Raw genomic sequence first — 18,711 nt, 5'->3', positions numbered from 1 at the left:
TCTATATGGACAATGGGGATATATAAATTTGCAATTACCTTACATTACACACACACGCACACACACACACACATGTATATATATATATATATATATATATATATACATGTGTGTGTATGTGTGTATGTGTGTGTGTGTGATTATACATACGGGGATGGACAAAGATTAGTGGGACTCTGCTTATTTCTTTAAGAGGAATTGAATCAATGCCATGCATCGTACCTCAAAATGAAACTTGGCATTAACCGAGTAGAATGCAACTTTTCAACGCCTCTTTTATTATTTTTTTGTTTTTGGTCTTTGGGGAAGAGGGATGTCGCTATTCATTGATTGTTTCTTCGACTCAGATTCATAATGATGAACCCAGGTTTCATTTCCAGTGGCAATAGTCGAGACGTCGCTTCCCTCGTAATGACGCATAGTAACTTAGCAACTGGTTCTAAAATATCGGAACAATGGCTGCCGTCCTTATGAATTACTTCTTCGACGAGCATAAATGTATATACAGAGGAGAAAAAACATAAATCTGATCATGTTTTGACTTTTATACATTCTGATCACATGACTGGTGAAAAAGCCAGCATGCAGAAAAGAGTACAGATTTTCTTTGTTTAGAACTAAGCTGCTCGTTGCTGAGCGAACGTGACATCAGTCTATTAAAAATAAAAAAATAATAAAATTGAGCTTTTATATAGCACAATATCCACTTAACGTGCTCAAAGCGCTTTACAAGCGCTTTATTTGAAACCAATTCTACTGAGAAAGCTGCCACCTCTCCCACTTGGTAAGCTATTCACTCTATCACGCATGTGATCTGGAGTCAACGGCCTTTGTACCCAACGAGCACAGGCCTTGGATTCGGGAGTGCATTTGAAACTTCAATTAAGCGAGATATGACGTCAACAAAGGAAAACAAAGGAACTCAGTAGGAGATATGTGTCCCATTAATGTTTGACCCAGCCTCGAGTATGTATTTATTTATATATATGTACATATGTGTGTATATATGTATGTATATATATATACATACATACATACATACATACATACATACATACATACATACATACATACATACATACATACATACATACGTACGTACATACATACATACATACATACATATATACATATATACATACATACATACATACATACATACATACATACATACATACATACATACATACATACATACATACATACATACATACATACATACATACATACATACATACATACATACATACATACATACATACATCTTCATTCTAAGCTTTATCAGTGCTGGTGGAGACAAACGGTGAAAAAGGAGGATAATTTTGAACAATTATCTTTAGCGCTAAAAGTACTGAACTGCACTAACCCTCTCTTTTAGATCAATTGAGATGATAAACTACCATTCATACTCAAGTTATAGATTGTGAAATTGGATCTATTTGTTCCAACACACATCAAGTCTTTCATTCCCAGTGCCCTTGGATGGGAGAAATGTATACATATTTTAAAAGAAGAAAATTTCTAATCTGACTCCAAAATCGAGGAGTTCCGCGAATTAGAGGACATACATCAGAGCGGATTTACATTCTCGAAACTGTAATTTACCTGGCGGGATAGGAAGAATTCCCTTAGGGCTAACTCACACTGGAGACTGACTCCGACGACCTGGCACTGCCGTCCTCTGCCGTCTTCCGGATAAAGACGTCAGGCACGGACAAAAAAGTAAGAATAAAGACAAGAACCGCTAGACCTACCCATACCAAGCACCCTTAGTATTTTGTCCGTGCCCGACGTCTTTATCCGAAAGACGGCAGCGGACGGCAGTGCCGGGTCGCCAGAGTCAGTCTCCGGTATGGGTTAGCCCATAGACATATTTTTAACGGATTATATCATCCTGGCATTCTCTAAGGATGTGTTCCATGTGGAAAGTCTGTATATATGGTCTGGGTTAATGCTTTGTTCCGTCATGAACCTTTTTCTCAACTTGAGTCTACTTGTCGTTGGGTTGTAGACATTGAGGAGGTGCCTTGGATCCATTTCATGTCTATGTTTCTAGGTAAATGGTTAAAAGCAGTGACACATTTGCAAGGGTGTTTGGATACACACACACACACACACACACACACAGAGAGAGAGAGAGAGAGAGAGAGAGAGAGAGAGAGAGAGAGAGAGAGAGAGCGGGGGTATTGGGCGAATAACATACTGTATAGACCTAAAATGTGGTTGCCTGTTAGCGAACTCAATTTGGTATTGTTTAGCGCATTCAGCATGGCAAAGTCATTGACATACAGATGGAAATAGAAATCTTTCTGACCTGCAACGACAGTACAGTTATTTTGTATGGCTCGATGACTCACAGAAGTCAGTTAATGTTAGCGTGATGAGTAGCCAGATGGGTGAAAGTTATCGTGAAAAATTCTGTCTTTCGTAAGGCACTTTACACAGATTTCCTTACTCGACTCAGGTGTGAATAAGTACATGGATATAGGCAGTGATCGATATTGTAAGTGATAGTAATAAAGGACGTCTAACAGGCGCCTGGTACTGTATTATGAAATGGAAATATGGTTCCATATGGCCTGCTGAGGAGAATAAATGAATCTATATGAAGCGCAATGTACATGGTTAAACCTTGGAAATGCGCAATATAAATCTTTATTTCAATTTGATTTTGTTTTTTTTACTCGTATCTATAATGTCGGAATGAGCTTGATGAAAAAAATTCAGCTTAAAGCCAAAATGGCCGGAATTTCGAATAACGAACATAACGGCTTCGAAAAAGTATAAAAAGCAAACCACACAGGGATGTTTCGGATACAGATTCCTTCTTTAGACAATAACCTTTAAAGAACCAGTTAAAACATTAGTATATCACTTAAAATCCAGACAGGTGACCAAAACCAAACTAAAACTGTTCAAGAGGCCTTTCAGTTCTTTTGTCTGGCAAGGTTTGAAAGTAACAACTAGAATAGCATATAAATTAGAATCGTTTCAAAACAAAAATCTCCGAAAAATTTTAAAATTATTTTGGCCTAACATAACTGGAAATGAACCTCTAAGAAAAGCGATAGATACAATGAACATCGCTCTATAAAGTGTCACAGAATGCGATGGCTAGGACATGTTGTCAAAATGGAGACAACGACTTTACCAAGAATAGTACTCCCTGGAAGGCTTGATGACAGCAACTTCTAATGGTGCTCACACTACAATGTTATGACGATCGACCCAAACCGCAAAATCTTTACCGCACTCGTGCACCGCCGCAAACCCGCCCGGAAGCTTTGCCACAACTCTATGTTCAACTAGATGCTCTGCGGTTTCGGGTTTGTTCCCACATCGGGTACTTGTTGGACAAGTGGAAAGTCCCCACTAATGAAGCGATTTTGCCGTAAGGCAGGTTCTCAACAGAAGCCGATTCGTTACATCCAGTGTCTCCTCTTACTGGTGGAGAAGCCTGGCAACTTCTCACTTAGTATCGAGGACTGTATGTCCCGACCTTTCGAGGGATTGAATTCGTCGAAACCGACTTCAATATCGTATATGCATCTCTGTCCGTAGTCAGGGAATCTGCGTACAATGATTGGTGGCAAAAGACGGAGAGAAAGGCCCAATGGCTCGATGATGTTTTAGTGAGTAATATCCAGGCAGACGACAGAAAATTACTCGACAGGTCAAGTCGTATGGTTTGAATCTAAATTAAATGACTTGGCTGTGTAGGGTTCCTGACCTGCAATAGTGGACAGGGAGGCTCTTACTATGTCTTCTATCCTCCTATATCTGTTATCTAACATGTTTGTTGTCTTTGTCTTGGAATGAGATCACTTGGTTTTATCCAGGTCCTTGCAGGATACCCTGGCTGGGAGGGAAACAGTCGAATGTATAGTTAGAGTTTGTGGAGATGAAAAGTTTTGTCTTGTTGTACAGATATATGACTTGTAAACATTTGAGTGTGTTCCTCTTAGTGGAAACCTGTGCTTGTGTCTGGATGAGACGTTTTGGTGATCTCAAACTAAGAACACTGAATGTGTGCTCTTGGAATCTACATCTCCTAACTAATTCCTCTCTTTATTCCTTTTTCCGGTTGGTGGTACTTTTATTGTAATTCTAGAACTTTTTGCTATCCCATTTTCTTCCTTTTTTATTGGCTCTGATATGACCTCAGTGTGTTGTAAGCATCGTAAAACCCCTATAAACAAAATAAACAAACAAACAATAAATGACTTGGAGATCGTACCATTCAATAAGGCCAGCCCAAATTGCTTTCCGCCGTTTGTCTAGATTACAAGTCTTAGATTTGATCCCCACACCAGGCAGGTGTTTGTTCTTTATTTTTATTTTTTATTTTTTTTCTGAGATGATAACGTTTTTTCTTTTGTCGAGCACAGTTTCAAACATACATTTTTTTGTTATCATATCTCCTCCATAGCACCGCCGATGACAGAAATCTCATCCTGTTCTTACTACCCAAATGATCCGATAATGGCCACATGGGTGTCGAGTATTACTAGTGGTTGTGAATGCAAAGTGAAGGATAAGGGATTTCCTGAGACGGAAGAGGCTCAATGGAGAGACGGGACAAGTGATGAACTCATCCACGCAGCCATCGGGACTGCTTACTTGGATTACACAAGGAAACCTGGAGGTAAGTGGGATTCATTAAGTTATTGTGCGGTTGTATGCTTTTGGATAGGAAGGTCCTGGGTTCGAGCCTCGCATAGTTGAGTCCTTGGAAAAGGCTCTTTACTCACATTTCTCACCATGCTACGTTGAAAAATGAGTACATGGCCGTTAACATTGTTGTCTTTGTCGAAAAAAACCCATGTAAAATTGCCTAACATCGTCATGTCCTACAATTACGTGTTGATGTTGATCAGGTCCAATGTGTAAAGCGCTCTTTAGTGGATATTCCCCTTTAGAAAAAAACTCATTTATTGATTTATTGTCTTTTAGTTGATATCCGATGGTTTCGAAGATCGTTGGCTTAGTTAAACTATCATTTAGCCATCACCTTGTCAATATTTCCGACTATTCGTGATCACATTGTACTCAGCAGATTTTATTTTACTAATGATGTAATCACAATTTTCCTGTTTTTTAGCTGTGCTTCTGTTATGAATGAACCGTTGTCCAAGATGTATTGATAAACTAGAGTTGTCTTATTACATACTAATCTTGATTTAAATAATCCACCTTTCATGCGGTTTGACACTTAAACTTTAAAATAATGAAGAGAAACAAAGTAAAAATATGACGCAAATTCTAATTCACACCACAACCCGCCCTTACTCGCCTTCATGCGCCAAACAACACTTTAAATGAATACCATTACTACGGATTTACTCTCATCAAGTAAGATCGCACAACCGAAGGAACGCCTCGGGCGTCGAGACGGCTGTATGGACGAATTGTGAGTTGATTTTATTCATTTTATAATGCTCTGAATTGTAGTTTATTGAGCACTGTCAGAAGTACAGGATATTCATCAATAATGATAATAATAATAATAATAATAATAATAATAATAATAATAATAATAATAATAATAATAATAATAATAATAATAATAATAATAATAATAATAATAATAATAATAATAATGATATTAATAATAATATATCCAAGTAGCTGAGTGGTTAAGCCATTTGTCCAGTTTGTTTTATCCCCTTGGCCAAGATTATTATTAATCAAACAACAAGGTGAACTCCAGTGTTGTCAGATGGGCTTGGTGGCAAGGGCAGAAATGGCTGAAAAATCAGCGGAAAATACTTTTCCACGGATCGGGGAAATAGGAGCCAAAGTTGCTTCAAATAATTCTGTTAGCAGCAAAAATTTGTTGAAGTGCTCGAAGGCTAAAAGCAGTGAAGTCACTTGTCGACAGGGCAGAGACAACGTTGATTAATGAAGTGGATCCTAAAACAATGCGCTGTACCGACAAACTTAATTTAACTGAGCACCTTGGTCTGCACATGGGCACAGCTCATCCCCATTTTGAAAAAACTTAATAGTTCTTTATTACGGAACAAATATGAACTCCAAGAAGGCCGCCACCATTAGTCAATGAAGCGCTCCAAGTGGACTTTAAGATTATTGCCAGCATCTCTAACAGATGGAAGATGAACGTTGGATACAACCATTACTTTAGAATTTCTGAGAATTGTCCTGGAACGTCCGTGTTCTATCAATGGCATGAAGGCTCTCACTACGGAAATCACAGACACCATTAGCGGAAGGCTTGGACACTTTTCCTGATGAAAAAGTTTTGATAGATAAGAAGGCAGGAAAACATCTGCCAATTACTTACCAGGCACGTCGTGATTTCGACTTCCATCTCATCAATTGTTTAGAAGGGGACATCCATCTGATTGTTGATGGACGGAGCAAAAGTAAAATCCTGTATCTGGAGTCCCTCATCAGTGAGAACTTTGTGGCAGATTTTGCCAGATTTGTCTTGACTCTAAGCAGAGATGGGGCCAAAGTTAGTGACAACGTGAATCATTCATCCGGAAATCAAGCAATAGTTTTTAAGTTTAGAAGTTTTGTGGTCGAAGTCACGGCAGAGAGGCTCTTTGGCCTCAATCTTTGATTTGACAAGCCCGGCATCAACTACAAATCATACAACGGTCTCAAATATTGATACTTCTATGGATTAACTCTCTTTACCAACGAACCCATTAATTCAGACTGTTCTGAAACTCGACATCTCAACTACTGCGGTCAAAGAATGGAAGTGTCTAAAGGACTACAAGTCCGGAGAGCCAGTCTCTATTCCATATCCTGACGCCACTAAGGAAGATGATGGTGTTGTGCTGTGCCCGATCGTGTCCACGGTCTCAGACAGCGAGTCTTTTTTGTTGGTTCTGGATGCTTCTTCATTCCAAAAGCTCGCCACAGAAACTCTTCCAAAATATGTCATTACGATCCTCACTTTCTACTGATGCCAAACGTATCGCTATGCAATCCTTTGGACCACACCAGAGAGGAAGAGAGGGTGGTACTGGTTACTGGTCAGCCCAGGATCTTCATATTACTTGCCGCCGCGCCCTGAAGACGACACTCCAGTCTTACCTTCACCGATGAAGAGTAACAACACGGAATACAGCACTCCACGAGTGATAATTCCTTGCTCGATTGGCGTAGAGTTGGATACTACGGGCTGTCTTTAGCGATGGAGGTGATCATCATAATCCTACTGCTCAGCTACCTGCCACCTCAAGTTGGACAACCCCCGGCCAGAAAGGTGTTGGCCCGCTACAATCTGCCTTCTTCATGGGGTGCCTGGAGCTTAGTGCCTGCAACCTGGACTAGTGGATCGTTATACTGTGTACCAGGCAAGCAAAGGGAAAAGAAAATGAAGTCCGCAGCTCTTTGATTAGAAAGCTGGAATGTAAGAACAATGCACCCAGGACTGACAGATGATCTTCAGTTCATTGAAGATGCTCGAAAAACAGTAGTTAATGATCACAAACTGAACAGACTGAACATCGACATAGCAGCCCTGTAGGAAACGCGACTCCCAGATAGGGGGTCCCTGAAGGAGGAACACTATACATTCTTCAGGCAAGAAAAGGGCACTGAAGAAGTGAGGGAGTACAGTTTTCGATGTGCAGTACGCCATACATTGCTTCACATGATCGCACCGACAACAGGCGGCACAGAGATTTTTACGCTTCTCCTGTCACCCATACGGTGTTCGGTGAACCTTGTTTGCGTCTACGCTCCAACACTGCAAGCTTTGATTGAAGTAAAGGACCAATTCTAGGAGTCATTAGATGCCGTTGCAAAATAGATCCCAGAAGGGGAGCACATCTACCTTCTTGGCGACTTCAACGCGCGAGTCGGTGCCTACAGAGGCCAAACGCTATGGGGCGCCACGGCATAGCAGAGCTGAATGAGATCGGTCAGAGGCTTCTTGAACTCTGCAGCTAACGAAAACTATGCGTGTCGAATACCTACTTTTAGAACAAGGGATCCCATAATGTGTCCTGGAGACATCCAAGGTCATAACACCGGCATCAGTTGGACATGATCATCACTAAGCGTGATTCCCTCAGTTTGAAACCAAAGAAATTTCATCAATCAAAGGAAAGGGCCAGCCCAGGACCATCATCAAGATAGCTTACCCGGAAAAAGAAGAGTTCAACGAACAACTTGAGGAGACTCTCAACACAGCTAATAGAAAAACATACCGAAACGCAGTGGGTAGCTGGAACTCTCTTAGAAACGCCGTTTACAGCACTGCAGTTCTCACGTACGGCAAACAAGGAGTGCAAGAACAATGATTGGTTTGAGGAGATGGAGCCAGCCATTGATGCCAAGCACAGCGTACTTGTCAGATATAAGCGTGACCCATATTAGAGGAATGCAGGCTTTGCGAGCTGCACGCAGCATAGCGTAGCAAACAGCGCGACATTGCGCCAACGACTACAGGCTTCAGTTGTCGGACAAGATACAGCAATCATCGGATAATATGGCCGCCAACATTAGTCAATGAAGTGCTCCAAGTGGACTTTAAGATTATCGCCAGCAGATAGAAGATGAGCGTTGGATACAACCATTACTTTGGAATGTCTGAGAATTACCTCATTGTCCTGGAACTTCCGTGTTCTATCAATGTCATGAAGGCTCTCAATACGGAAATCACAAATACACCATTAGCGGAAGGCTTGGACACTTTTCCTGATGAAAAAGCGTTGATAGATAAGAAGGCAGGAAAACATCTGCCAATCACTTACCAGGCACGTCGTGATTTCGACTTCCATCTCATCAATTGTTTAGAAGGTGGCATTCATCTGATTGTTGATGTCTGGCTCTTGGATGCAGCAGAAGTCAAATCTTTGAATCTGGAGTCCCTCGTCAGTGAGAACCACCAAACAAAATTGTGTAAAAAGAAAAAAAAGCACCAGGTCCAGATGGACTTAGTGGGGAACTCATTTCAAATTGTAACAATCAACTAGCTTCTGACCTATTTTCCAACGTTCAATAAATGAACAGAAAATCCCAATTATATGGAAAACATCGACTATAATTCCAGTACCCAAACAGAATCCACCAACTCAGCTGAACGATTATAGACCTGTTGCTTTAACATCGATTATTATGAAATGTCTGGACAAAAATCTGAAAAGAGAGCTGCTGCAATTTATAGATGACCAACAAATACTTGATCCATATCAGTTTGCCTACCGACAAAATCTTCATGTGGAAGATGCAATCCTCACAGTGATGCATTCAATATCAAATCAATTGGATGTTTCACCCGCCAACTACTGCCGAATCCTATATGTTGATTTTTCGTCTGCCTTTAATGCCTTTAAAACCAACATATTATTCAGTAAACTGCATGCTCTAAACCGTTTCCATCAACTGGTATAACAACTTTCTCATAGATCGCCCCCATCATGTCAGAGTAGGCTCAAATATATCATCAGTAAAAACTCCTTCAAACGGATGCCATGGGTTACAAAGCGACTTAAATATTTACTCAATGAAAAGAAAATTGCCTATATGAGTGGTGACATTAAACTAGAATTTGAAAAGGGAAAGGAGATCAGAAATACAATAAAAGAAGAAAAGGTTGAATACAAAAACAAAATGGAGCGACAACTGAGATCGGGCTGCGCAAGGAAAGCACGGGAGATGATAAAGCAAATGGGAGGAGTAGACCAAAAGAAACGAACATTCCCACAAGGAAAAACGAAAACTGATGTCAACAAATTAAATGATTTTTACTGTCGTTTTGACAGGCTCCCATCTGTTCACACCGGTTTGTCAAATAACAATGAACCACCTCCAGATATTGAAGAAGAAACTGTAAGCTCCCTCTTCCGGAGATGTAAAGAACATAAAGCACCAGGACCAGACAACATTACCGGAACTATTTTGAAAAACTGTCACCAACAACTGGCTATACCTTATACAAAAATTTTTCAAAGGTCAATCGATGATCAATCAGTGCCAGTACTTTGGAAAACATCGATTGTCGTTCCAGTTCCAAAAAAGCGTTGTCCGACCATATTGAACGACTTCAGTCCAGTGGCGCTTACATCGCTTGTAATGAAATGTTTAGAAAAAAATTTAAAATCTGAGCTCCTACAAAAATGTTATGACCTGAAATTGCTAGATCCGTACCAATTTGCATACCAGCAACATCTCAGTGTAGAAGACGCACTATTAACCGCCACAAATTCGATCTCAAAACACCTTGACCAAACGCCCTCGAATTACGCCAGAATCCTGTTTGTCGACTTTTCGCCAGCTCTTAATGCCATGAACACAGATATTTTGCTTCAAAAGTTGTGCAACATGGATATTCCAAACTACCTTATTAAATGGTATAAAGAGTTTCTGACCCATAGACCGCAATGTGTAAAATTGGGTGAACATATCTCCAACAAAAGAACGTTGTCGAACGGATGTCCCCAAGGCTGCGTGAGTTCCCCAATCCTGTACATCTTATACACCAACGACTGCAGACCAACCTTTGAAAATTGTTTTATAGTGAAATATGCAGATGATACTGCTATTCTTGGCTTGTTAAAAGATAAAGTTACCGAAAAGAATAATTTCAAACAAATAAATATATTCACCGATTGGTGTAAACAAAATCAGCTTGAATTAAATGTTGAAAAAACGAAAGAACAGGTGTTTGGTGTAAAAAATAAAAACGACTTAAGGTGTGTGGCGATCGGTAAAGATGATGTTAAGATAGTTGACTATTTCAAATATTTAGGAATAACCATTGATAGTTCCCTCAATTTCTCTCAACATATTAATATAATATCTAAGAAAGTTGCCCAAAGATTATACATCCTAAGGAAATTGAGAACATTTCAAGTAAGGAAGAAAACTATGTTAAGAGTTTATGACTCATTGATTAAAAGTGTAATTGCGTTTGGCTGCACCATATGGTTTGGAGGATGCCGACTTAAAGATAAATCAAAAATTTCAAAATCTATCAAAGAGGCATCAAAAATAATAAACCATCCTCTTGATGGAGTAGAAAGAATTCATGGAAAAGCAATATAAAGGAAAGCATTATCAATTACCAACAATAAAAAAAAAACATATTATATACCAGGAATTTAGTCTTTTACCATCTGGGAGAAGGTTTTGTCAGATTAAATGTAGAACTAACAAGTATAAATCAACGTTCGTTCCATCAGCAATAAAAATTTTGAATATTTCATATGGTACAGAAAAACCAAGGATTGATTCGTTGACTGATTAACTGATTAATTTATTTAATGTAAGATTAACTGACCAATTGATAATGATGATAATTTTTGGTGTCGAATTGCCACAATCGTAACAAATTGAAAACGAAATGAATATGTTTATGTTGTGTATATCGCACGTGTGAAAGAAAGAGAGGAAGAGAGAGAGAGAGAGAGAGAGAGAAAGAGAGAGAGAGAGAGAGAGAGAGGGAGAGAGAGAGAGAGAATATAAGTAGGAGTGAAATTTCTGTTCAATGTTACAGTTATCGTTTACCGTTATAACAAGTGTAACTAAATGACAAATTGCCATATTTATGGACAATAACGATCTATTATTATTATTATTATTATTATTATTATTATTATTATTATTATTATTATTATTATTATTATTATTATTATTATTATTATTATTATTATTATTATTATTATTATTATGCCAACAAGGATGTGTAACCTCACCTCTACTTTACATCCTCTATACAAACGATTGCGTGGCTAGCTTTGATAACTGCCAACTCATCAAGTATGCTGATGACACCGCAATACGCGGCCTGCTCAATGATTCCGTTTCCGAATTTAAAAACAAGGAGCAAGTTAGTAAATTCAACAAATGGTGTGCCGATAACTGTCTAGAGCTCAATTTAACAAAAAAACAAAGGTACAACTGTTTAGTCACAGAAAAGTAAGATAAAGATCAAGTCAAATAACAAAAATTAACAATCAGACGGTTGACATTGTGGAAAGGTTTAAATATCTTGGTGTAACTATAGATAACAGTCTAAGATTTGAATCGCACACCAACGGAATCATTGAGCAGGCCGAGTATTGCGGTGTCATCAGCATGCGTGATGAGTTGGCAGTTATGATGATGATGATGATGATAATGATAACGACGGCGACAATGTCGATGATGATGATGTATGTATGTATGTACGCTCATTTCTTCTGTATACATGTGTATAAACAATGTGGTAGCGTGTATGTTTGTGTATGTCTGTGTCTGTATTTGTAAATGTGTTGATGTTCATACCATGAACCAAACTGAGCATTGTTTACCTCACATGAATTACCATGAACCAAACTGAGCATTGTTTACCTCACATGAATTGCCTTGTATTTGGACAATAAAGATTATTACTATTATTATTATAATGCAACATCAGGGGCATTACGAAGGCATCAACCAGGGAACAAAGAAAACTATTAAATCAAAGACAAGGGAAGTCATTCAGGCGGGGAGCATTAAATGGGAAGACATGTAGAGCACTACTTAGAACTATACGCAAAAAGGCAGCATTAGACGCAATTGAAGAACTGCCTGTACTGGATGAGCTAGACTCTGAACCAATTATGGAGGAGCTCAGTAAAGCAAATCAATGCTGTAGCCTGTGGCAGAGCAGCTGGTGAAGACAGCATTCTACCCGAGATCATAATTGTGGAAAGCCAGCCCTCTTGGAACCACTAGATAACCGCTTGGGTCTGTACTGGAGAGAAGGCAAGGGACCTTAGGATATGCGCGACGCCAAGAAAATCACTCTCAACAAAAAAGGGAGGCGGGGTGACTGAAATAACTACAGGGGAATACCTCTACTGAGCACTGTGGGTAAAGTCGTCGCGCGCGTTGTGCTCGCCAAACGTATCTAGACAGAGTCGCAGTGTGGCTTCAAAGCATAGACTTTCTCAGTACGTCAGTTCCATGAGAAATTCAGAGAACAGCAGATGCCCCTCTACATTGCATTTATTGACCTGACAAAGGCTTTTGACCGTGTTAGCAGGAATGGCCTTTTCCAGCTGCTAAAGATGATTAGCTGTCCTCCACAGCAGTTCAGCATCATTCCTCCTTCCATGACGACATGAATGGCACCATCTGTTACGACGGTAAAACCTCAGAACCGTCCCCATGCACAGCGGCGTGAAACAAGACTGTCTTTGCACCGACTGTGTTTGATATATTTTTTCTCACTACTGCTGAAGTTCGCATTCGACCAGCCCTCAGAAGGAGTCCACCTACACACCAGTTGATGGGAAGCTGTGCAATCTTGCATGGATGAGAGCAAAGACCATGATCCTCACAGTCCTCATAAGGCTATTTGCAGCTGATGCAGTTCTATACTTGCACACCGAGGAAGGAGGCCTTCAGCAGCTGATGGACAGAATGTTCCCACGCATGCAGGGAATTCGGGCTGACGATCAACATCAAGAAAACAAATGTCATGTTTCATGATGTCCTCTCTACACCAACAATTCGCATTGACAAAGAGGAGCTACAAGTCACTGATCAATTTACATATCTGGTCACAAACATCACCAGCAACCTCTCACTTGATGCAGAATTAGACAAGTGCATCGCCAAAGCTGCCTCTGTCGTGGCGCAACTGAGCAAGAGAGTGTGGACCAACAAGCAACTAACTTTCCTTTTGGATGAATAAAGTACATTATTATTATAAACAACAAACTCTGTGGGCGCGTAGCCAAAGACGGTTAACTAGCTTCTGGAAGTCGACCTACCTGCCGTCCAGCTCTGCGTTTCTATGATGTCTGCAAACGAGACATGAAATTGGCAGACATCAACGTTAACATATGCGAATCGCTTGCTGACGACCGCAGTGGCTGGAGATGTGCGGTGAGGGAGTGGGTAAAGAGAGATGAGGAGAGGAGGAAAAATAAGTTTGAGGATAGGAAAGCAATGAGGAAAGAGAGGCAGCAGAACCATACACCAAACACACACTCAAACTACGTGTGCAGCAGCTGTAATAGCGACTGCCATGTAAGGATCGGGCTGCTGAGTCACCCTTGTTGCCGCTGTCAACATGACTGATGAGTCCAAAGTCATACAGGGCGCAAACCATCGTTTCTTGAGACAGAAAGATGCCTACTATTAACAACCAATTTGCTCATTTTGGACAACCTGGGTCATTATTGAAACCAGATGTTGAGCTTGATGGATTATCTATGTACCCTCATTGAATTGTCGAGCAACGGCATCTCACTGTAAAAGTATGGAAGATTCCTGTTGACATCATACGTTTGTTGATGAATTATCTATATACCTTCATAGAAAGTTTAGGTGATGGCATCTCATCGTTACGACGTGCGTGACATCTGTTGACATCTTACATTTGTTTGATGGATTATCTATACTTTTCGTGAAATGCATACGAAGGCGCCTAAAGATGCCACGTGGAAGGTCGTAAATATATTGTATATATCGTATCAATTTACACATGTCTAATATAATTGTTTTGGGGTCTTTTTTTTGTTTTCAGAAAAAAAGAAGACGTTTAAATGTGATGCCAAGAACAGCGCCGGAAGGTCCTCAAACGCTCCGGAATTCGACATTAATTTTGCTTGTATGTATTCTCTTCTTTACGACTTTTTACAGAGATTTTCTTGAGAATATAAATTGCATGATCCAGAGAGGTTGTCGGGTTGAACTGGGCAATGCAAGAAATTAAATTCTTAGCCTAATATATAGATATTTGGGGTTTATTTCTCTTCGTTATAGTGAAGAATAAACAGGAATACCCACTGCGCTGTGTGGCCTTGAGCAAGTCACCTCGCCCTAGTTCAATTTGTGGTTCTGCACTGCGGCTGATGCCTGAATTAATCCAGTCCTCTCTTTGAATAGACCCTGGAGACAAATGTCCCTTATCGGATGAATAAAATGAATTTTATTTTTATGTATTTTAATTGATTTAGTATTCCTGACACTATACCTACACACATAAACACACACGCACACACGTACACACATACGCACACACACACACATACATACACACATTGCATTCTAATGTCGTAGTAGAGCACCAACAAGGTGTGGTGCTACAGACACCATTGTTTTGATAAGCAGTTTAGGCCCTCGACTCATTTTGTCCAGATCCTTTTGCGTATGGCCAAGCGTTCAAGTTCAGAGAAACGTTTGTTATCAACGTTCATGAAAAGGGGGTCCTCTGGAGAGACTGAGCCACCTTTGGTGGGGGTCATGAGAGTACTCCTCACTAGACGATCAGTCTCCATGCAAACATGTGCCCAAGATATCTTAGGCGTCTCTTGCGTTTTGTTAGCATGAGCTCAACAGGAGGAGGGAGGGGGGGGGGGGCGGGGCTGTTGCTAGTTCATGGAAATCACCCTTGGTGATTTTATTTAGACAGCTGTTATACAAGCCGTCTTAAATTACAAAAAAATCTGAAGTTCCAATCTCCAATTATTTCTTTTCTAAACCGACTCACTTTTCGGGACTCGAGTCTTCCCTGATACAATATCGTTTAGAGACAATTGCTCATTACTAAAATTACATGAAGTTAAAACATAAAATAAATGGCCTAGTGGTTCAGGCATTGCACCTTGACTCGGAAGGTTTTGGGTTTGAGCCCCATTTCAGGCCCATTCGGGGTTTTTTTTATTCGTATTATTTTTCTTTTTACAACATTATTACCCCCATCTTCTCACTTTGGACAGCTTGAGTGATTCCTGTTGACATCATCCTGTTTGATGGGTTACCTTTATTCCTTCACGGAATGCTTTGCTGACGGTATCTAATTATACCGTTGCGGAGGGTCGTAATTATCTTTTTTAAACCACAGAAGCTGCGTATTTTAACCCCTTTACAATTTTCTCCTCAATCATAGAAACTTGTACATACCTCGAAGCTTGAGCCTTTATAATAATGTCCATCAAATGTGCTCAAACGAGTTTGAAATGGTCTCGATCCAACAACAACTACAACTACAAAGCTTAACATTTGTGATCGAGTGTCTCGTGAAACGGACATCATCAATTATTTGCTACCATTTGAATAAATAATAATGTGAAATTGAATATAAACAAAAACAGATCTAAGCTTACATTCAATTTCACACTATTATTTATTTCTTCGAGCTTCGAGCAGCAAAATTTACCCTTTGAATAGGAAAATAATATATCGTAGAGCAATTTCTAAAATATCTATCTTAGCCAGCTACCCAATCACTGCTTTTTGGGTGGGGATGGGGGGGGGGGTAGAAAAAATATCAATTTCACCCAGGACGGACCTCGGTCCCTTGCGTGTGAAGTGAATGTTCAACAAACTGTGAACCGAATCTCGGAATATAAGGTTAAAATTACACAAAATGTGATTCCTTGGTTTTGTTATCACTTGAAAATCTATATTCCTTCTCCTACATAAAACAGAGCAGCAACCAAGGACCTCCATCTTCCATTCTCTGTGGCTATCATCTTCAGGGAGCTCCATCTCTCCTCCACTGTTCCTCTTCAAGTTGCGCGGGGCCTTCCTATTCTTCACTTCCTTTCTGGTGTCCAGTGAATGTAGTTTTGCTGATGTTTCCCTCCTCCTTTTTCAAAACAAGTCTTATCCCTCTCCACCCTCCTGTGGAGGGCAGGATGTCACTTACTGAGTCTTCTATTCCCTTATATTTATTTTCTGAGTTGCTTTATTTTTTTATGGAACCGGATCACTTGCTTTTGTCATGACCCTTGCTGGAGTCCTTGTTTGAGGGGGAAACGGTTAAATGGGTAGCATTTGTTTAAGGAGGTGATATTATTTTCCTTGTAAATCATCTCTCTGTTGCAGTGCTTTTGTTTTGGTTTGTAAACATTTGGGTATGATCCTCTTCGTGGGGTTATATGCTTTTTTCTAGATAAGGCTTTTAGGTGATCGCAAACTAATACAATGAAAATGTACTCCTAGAATCTACTCCTGTTCCCTATTCAAACCGTTCCCCTTTGTCTTATTTCATTCTTGTGCGCTCTCAATTGTTAAGCTAGAATATTTGACCATTCCCTTCCTTTTTACTAGCGCAGAAATAATCTAAATATGTCCCAAACGCTGTAAGAACCCTTAAAAAGACCAAGAAACATTCTGACATCTCTCCCTCTACTATTCTTCTCCACGTTTCCTTCCTCATCTCCTCTTTACTTTTGATGCCCAGTGTAGGGCAGTTTTGCAAATGTTTCCCTCCTCTTTTCTTTGAACATGTCGAAACCATCTCCACCTTCTTCTCATAATGATCTCCCTCAGGTCTTCTATTCCTCATTGATCTAGCAGTCTTTCAATTTTTTCTCTATTTGGCCAATAAATAATCATAATGTACATTTGTTAAGCACAGCGTATCCCGTCATATAAAATAGGCTCTTTGTGGCTGTATGGTTTTGAGGTATCACACTCGCCTTCTAATAGGAAGGTGCTGGGTTCGAGTCCCGCTCATAGAGGCGCATAGTTGAATCCTTGTAAAAGGCTTTTTACTCACATTCTCTCACAATAATCTGGTGTAAATGAGTACTTTGCCGTTAACAACTTTAACTCTGTCGGAAAAAAGTGTAATATCGCCTAACAGACATCATGTCTCATTCTACATGTTAAGTGTTGCTGTTGGCTATGGGACTCCTTGTAAAGCGCTTTGAGAACGTTTAATGGATATTGTACTATACAAGCTAAAGATTGTTTCTTTGATGTTCATGATTCCTCTGAGGCATAATGGGTAGCTTATGTACGTAAAGTTAATAAAACCTTCAATCTAATCCTCCTTTGGCATAATGGGCAGTAAGTAAGCAGAGTTTAGAAAAACTTAAAATATCAATCTTCGTGATGAATAATGAACAGTAAGTAAACAAAGTTTATAAAAAAATTACAATACCAATCCTCCTGAGGCATAATGGATAGTAAGTAAGGTTTAAAATATTTACAAATTAATCTTCCTTAGGAATACTAGTAAGAGGCAGTAAGTAACAAAGTTAATATACCTACAATGTAAATCTACCTGAAGAATAATGGACAGTAAGCTAGTAAAAGAAATAAAACCCACAAATATCAATCCTCCCGAGAAATATGGGGCAGTTAGTAAATAATGCTAATAATACCTACAAAAATAATCCTCCCGGGGAATAACTGGCAGTAAGTAAAGAAAATAACACTGACAAATTGTTCTCCGAAGGAAGAGTAGACAGTAAATAAGTAAACCTAATAATACCTCCAAAATTAAACTAGTTTTTCCTACGGGTTTTATTTTCAATTGCAAGATCACTTTATAGGTTACACAGCATCCCAGCATTCAAAATATCCTTTTGAGGTGATAGGTCATAAACAGTCATCCTGAAATTTATCAACACGTAACACATCAAAAAAGAAAAAGAGGTATGATATATTGGTTATAGCTGGATTTAGAATTGTTGTTATGGACAATTATTTATTGCGCTGCTCCGAGAGTATTTCCTTTACAACAATGAGCCCGTAGGAATATGGGTTATTTGACATTCAAATAGATATAAGAATATCTTCTTCTTCTTCTTCTTCTTCTTCTTCTTCTTCTTCTTCTTCTTCTTCTTCTTCTTCTTCTTCTTCTTCTTCTTCTTCTTCTTCTTCTTCTTCTTCTTCTTCTTCTTCTTCTTCTTCTTCTTCTTCTTCTTCTTCTTTCTTCTTTCTTCTTCTTCTTCTTCTTCTTCTTCTTCTTCTCTTCTTCTTCTTCTTCTTCTTCTTCTTCTTCTTCTTCTTCTT

The 18,711-nt window shown here is 39.5% G+C and overlaps 1 protein-coding gene across 1 annotated transcript in view; it reads left to right on the top strand.

Moving 5' to 3' along the window:
* Positions 1–14,719, top strand: part of LOC144959454 (uncharacterized) — a 93,554-nt gene extending 78,835 nt beyond the window's left edge. Inside the window, exons 18-19 of the mRNA XM_078892048.1 lie at positions 4,430–4,645; positions 14,486–14,719. Of these exons, the coding sequence (XP_078748174.1) occupies positions 4,430–4,645; positions 14,486–14,613 (344 nt within the window). The 3' untranslated portion in view covers positions 14,614–14,719. The remainder of the gene's footprint in view (positions 1–4,429; positions 4,646–14,485) is intronic.
* The last annotated feature ends 3,992 nt before the right edge of the window (positions 14,720–18,711 follow it).

The sequence above is a fragment of the Berghia stephanieae genome, chromosome 14 (assembly GCF_034508935.2).
Source record: "Berghia stephanieae isolate SIO BIC M18660-M18661 chromosome 14, UCSD_Bste_1.3, whole genome shotgun sequence".
Classification (NCBI taxonomy): Eukaryota; Metazoa; Mollusca; class Gastropoda; order Nudibranchia; family Aeolidiidae; genus Berghia; species Berghia stephanieae.
The sequence above is the reverse complement of the archived record's forward strand: the minus strand, read 5'-3'. Positions and strand labels throughout refer to the sequence as shown.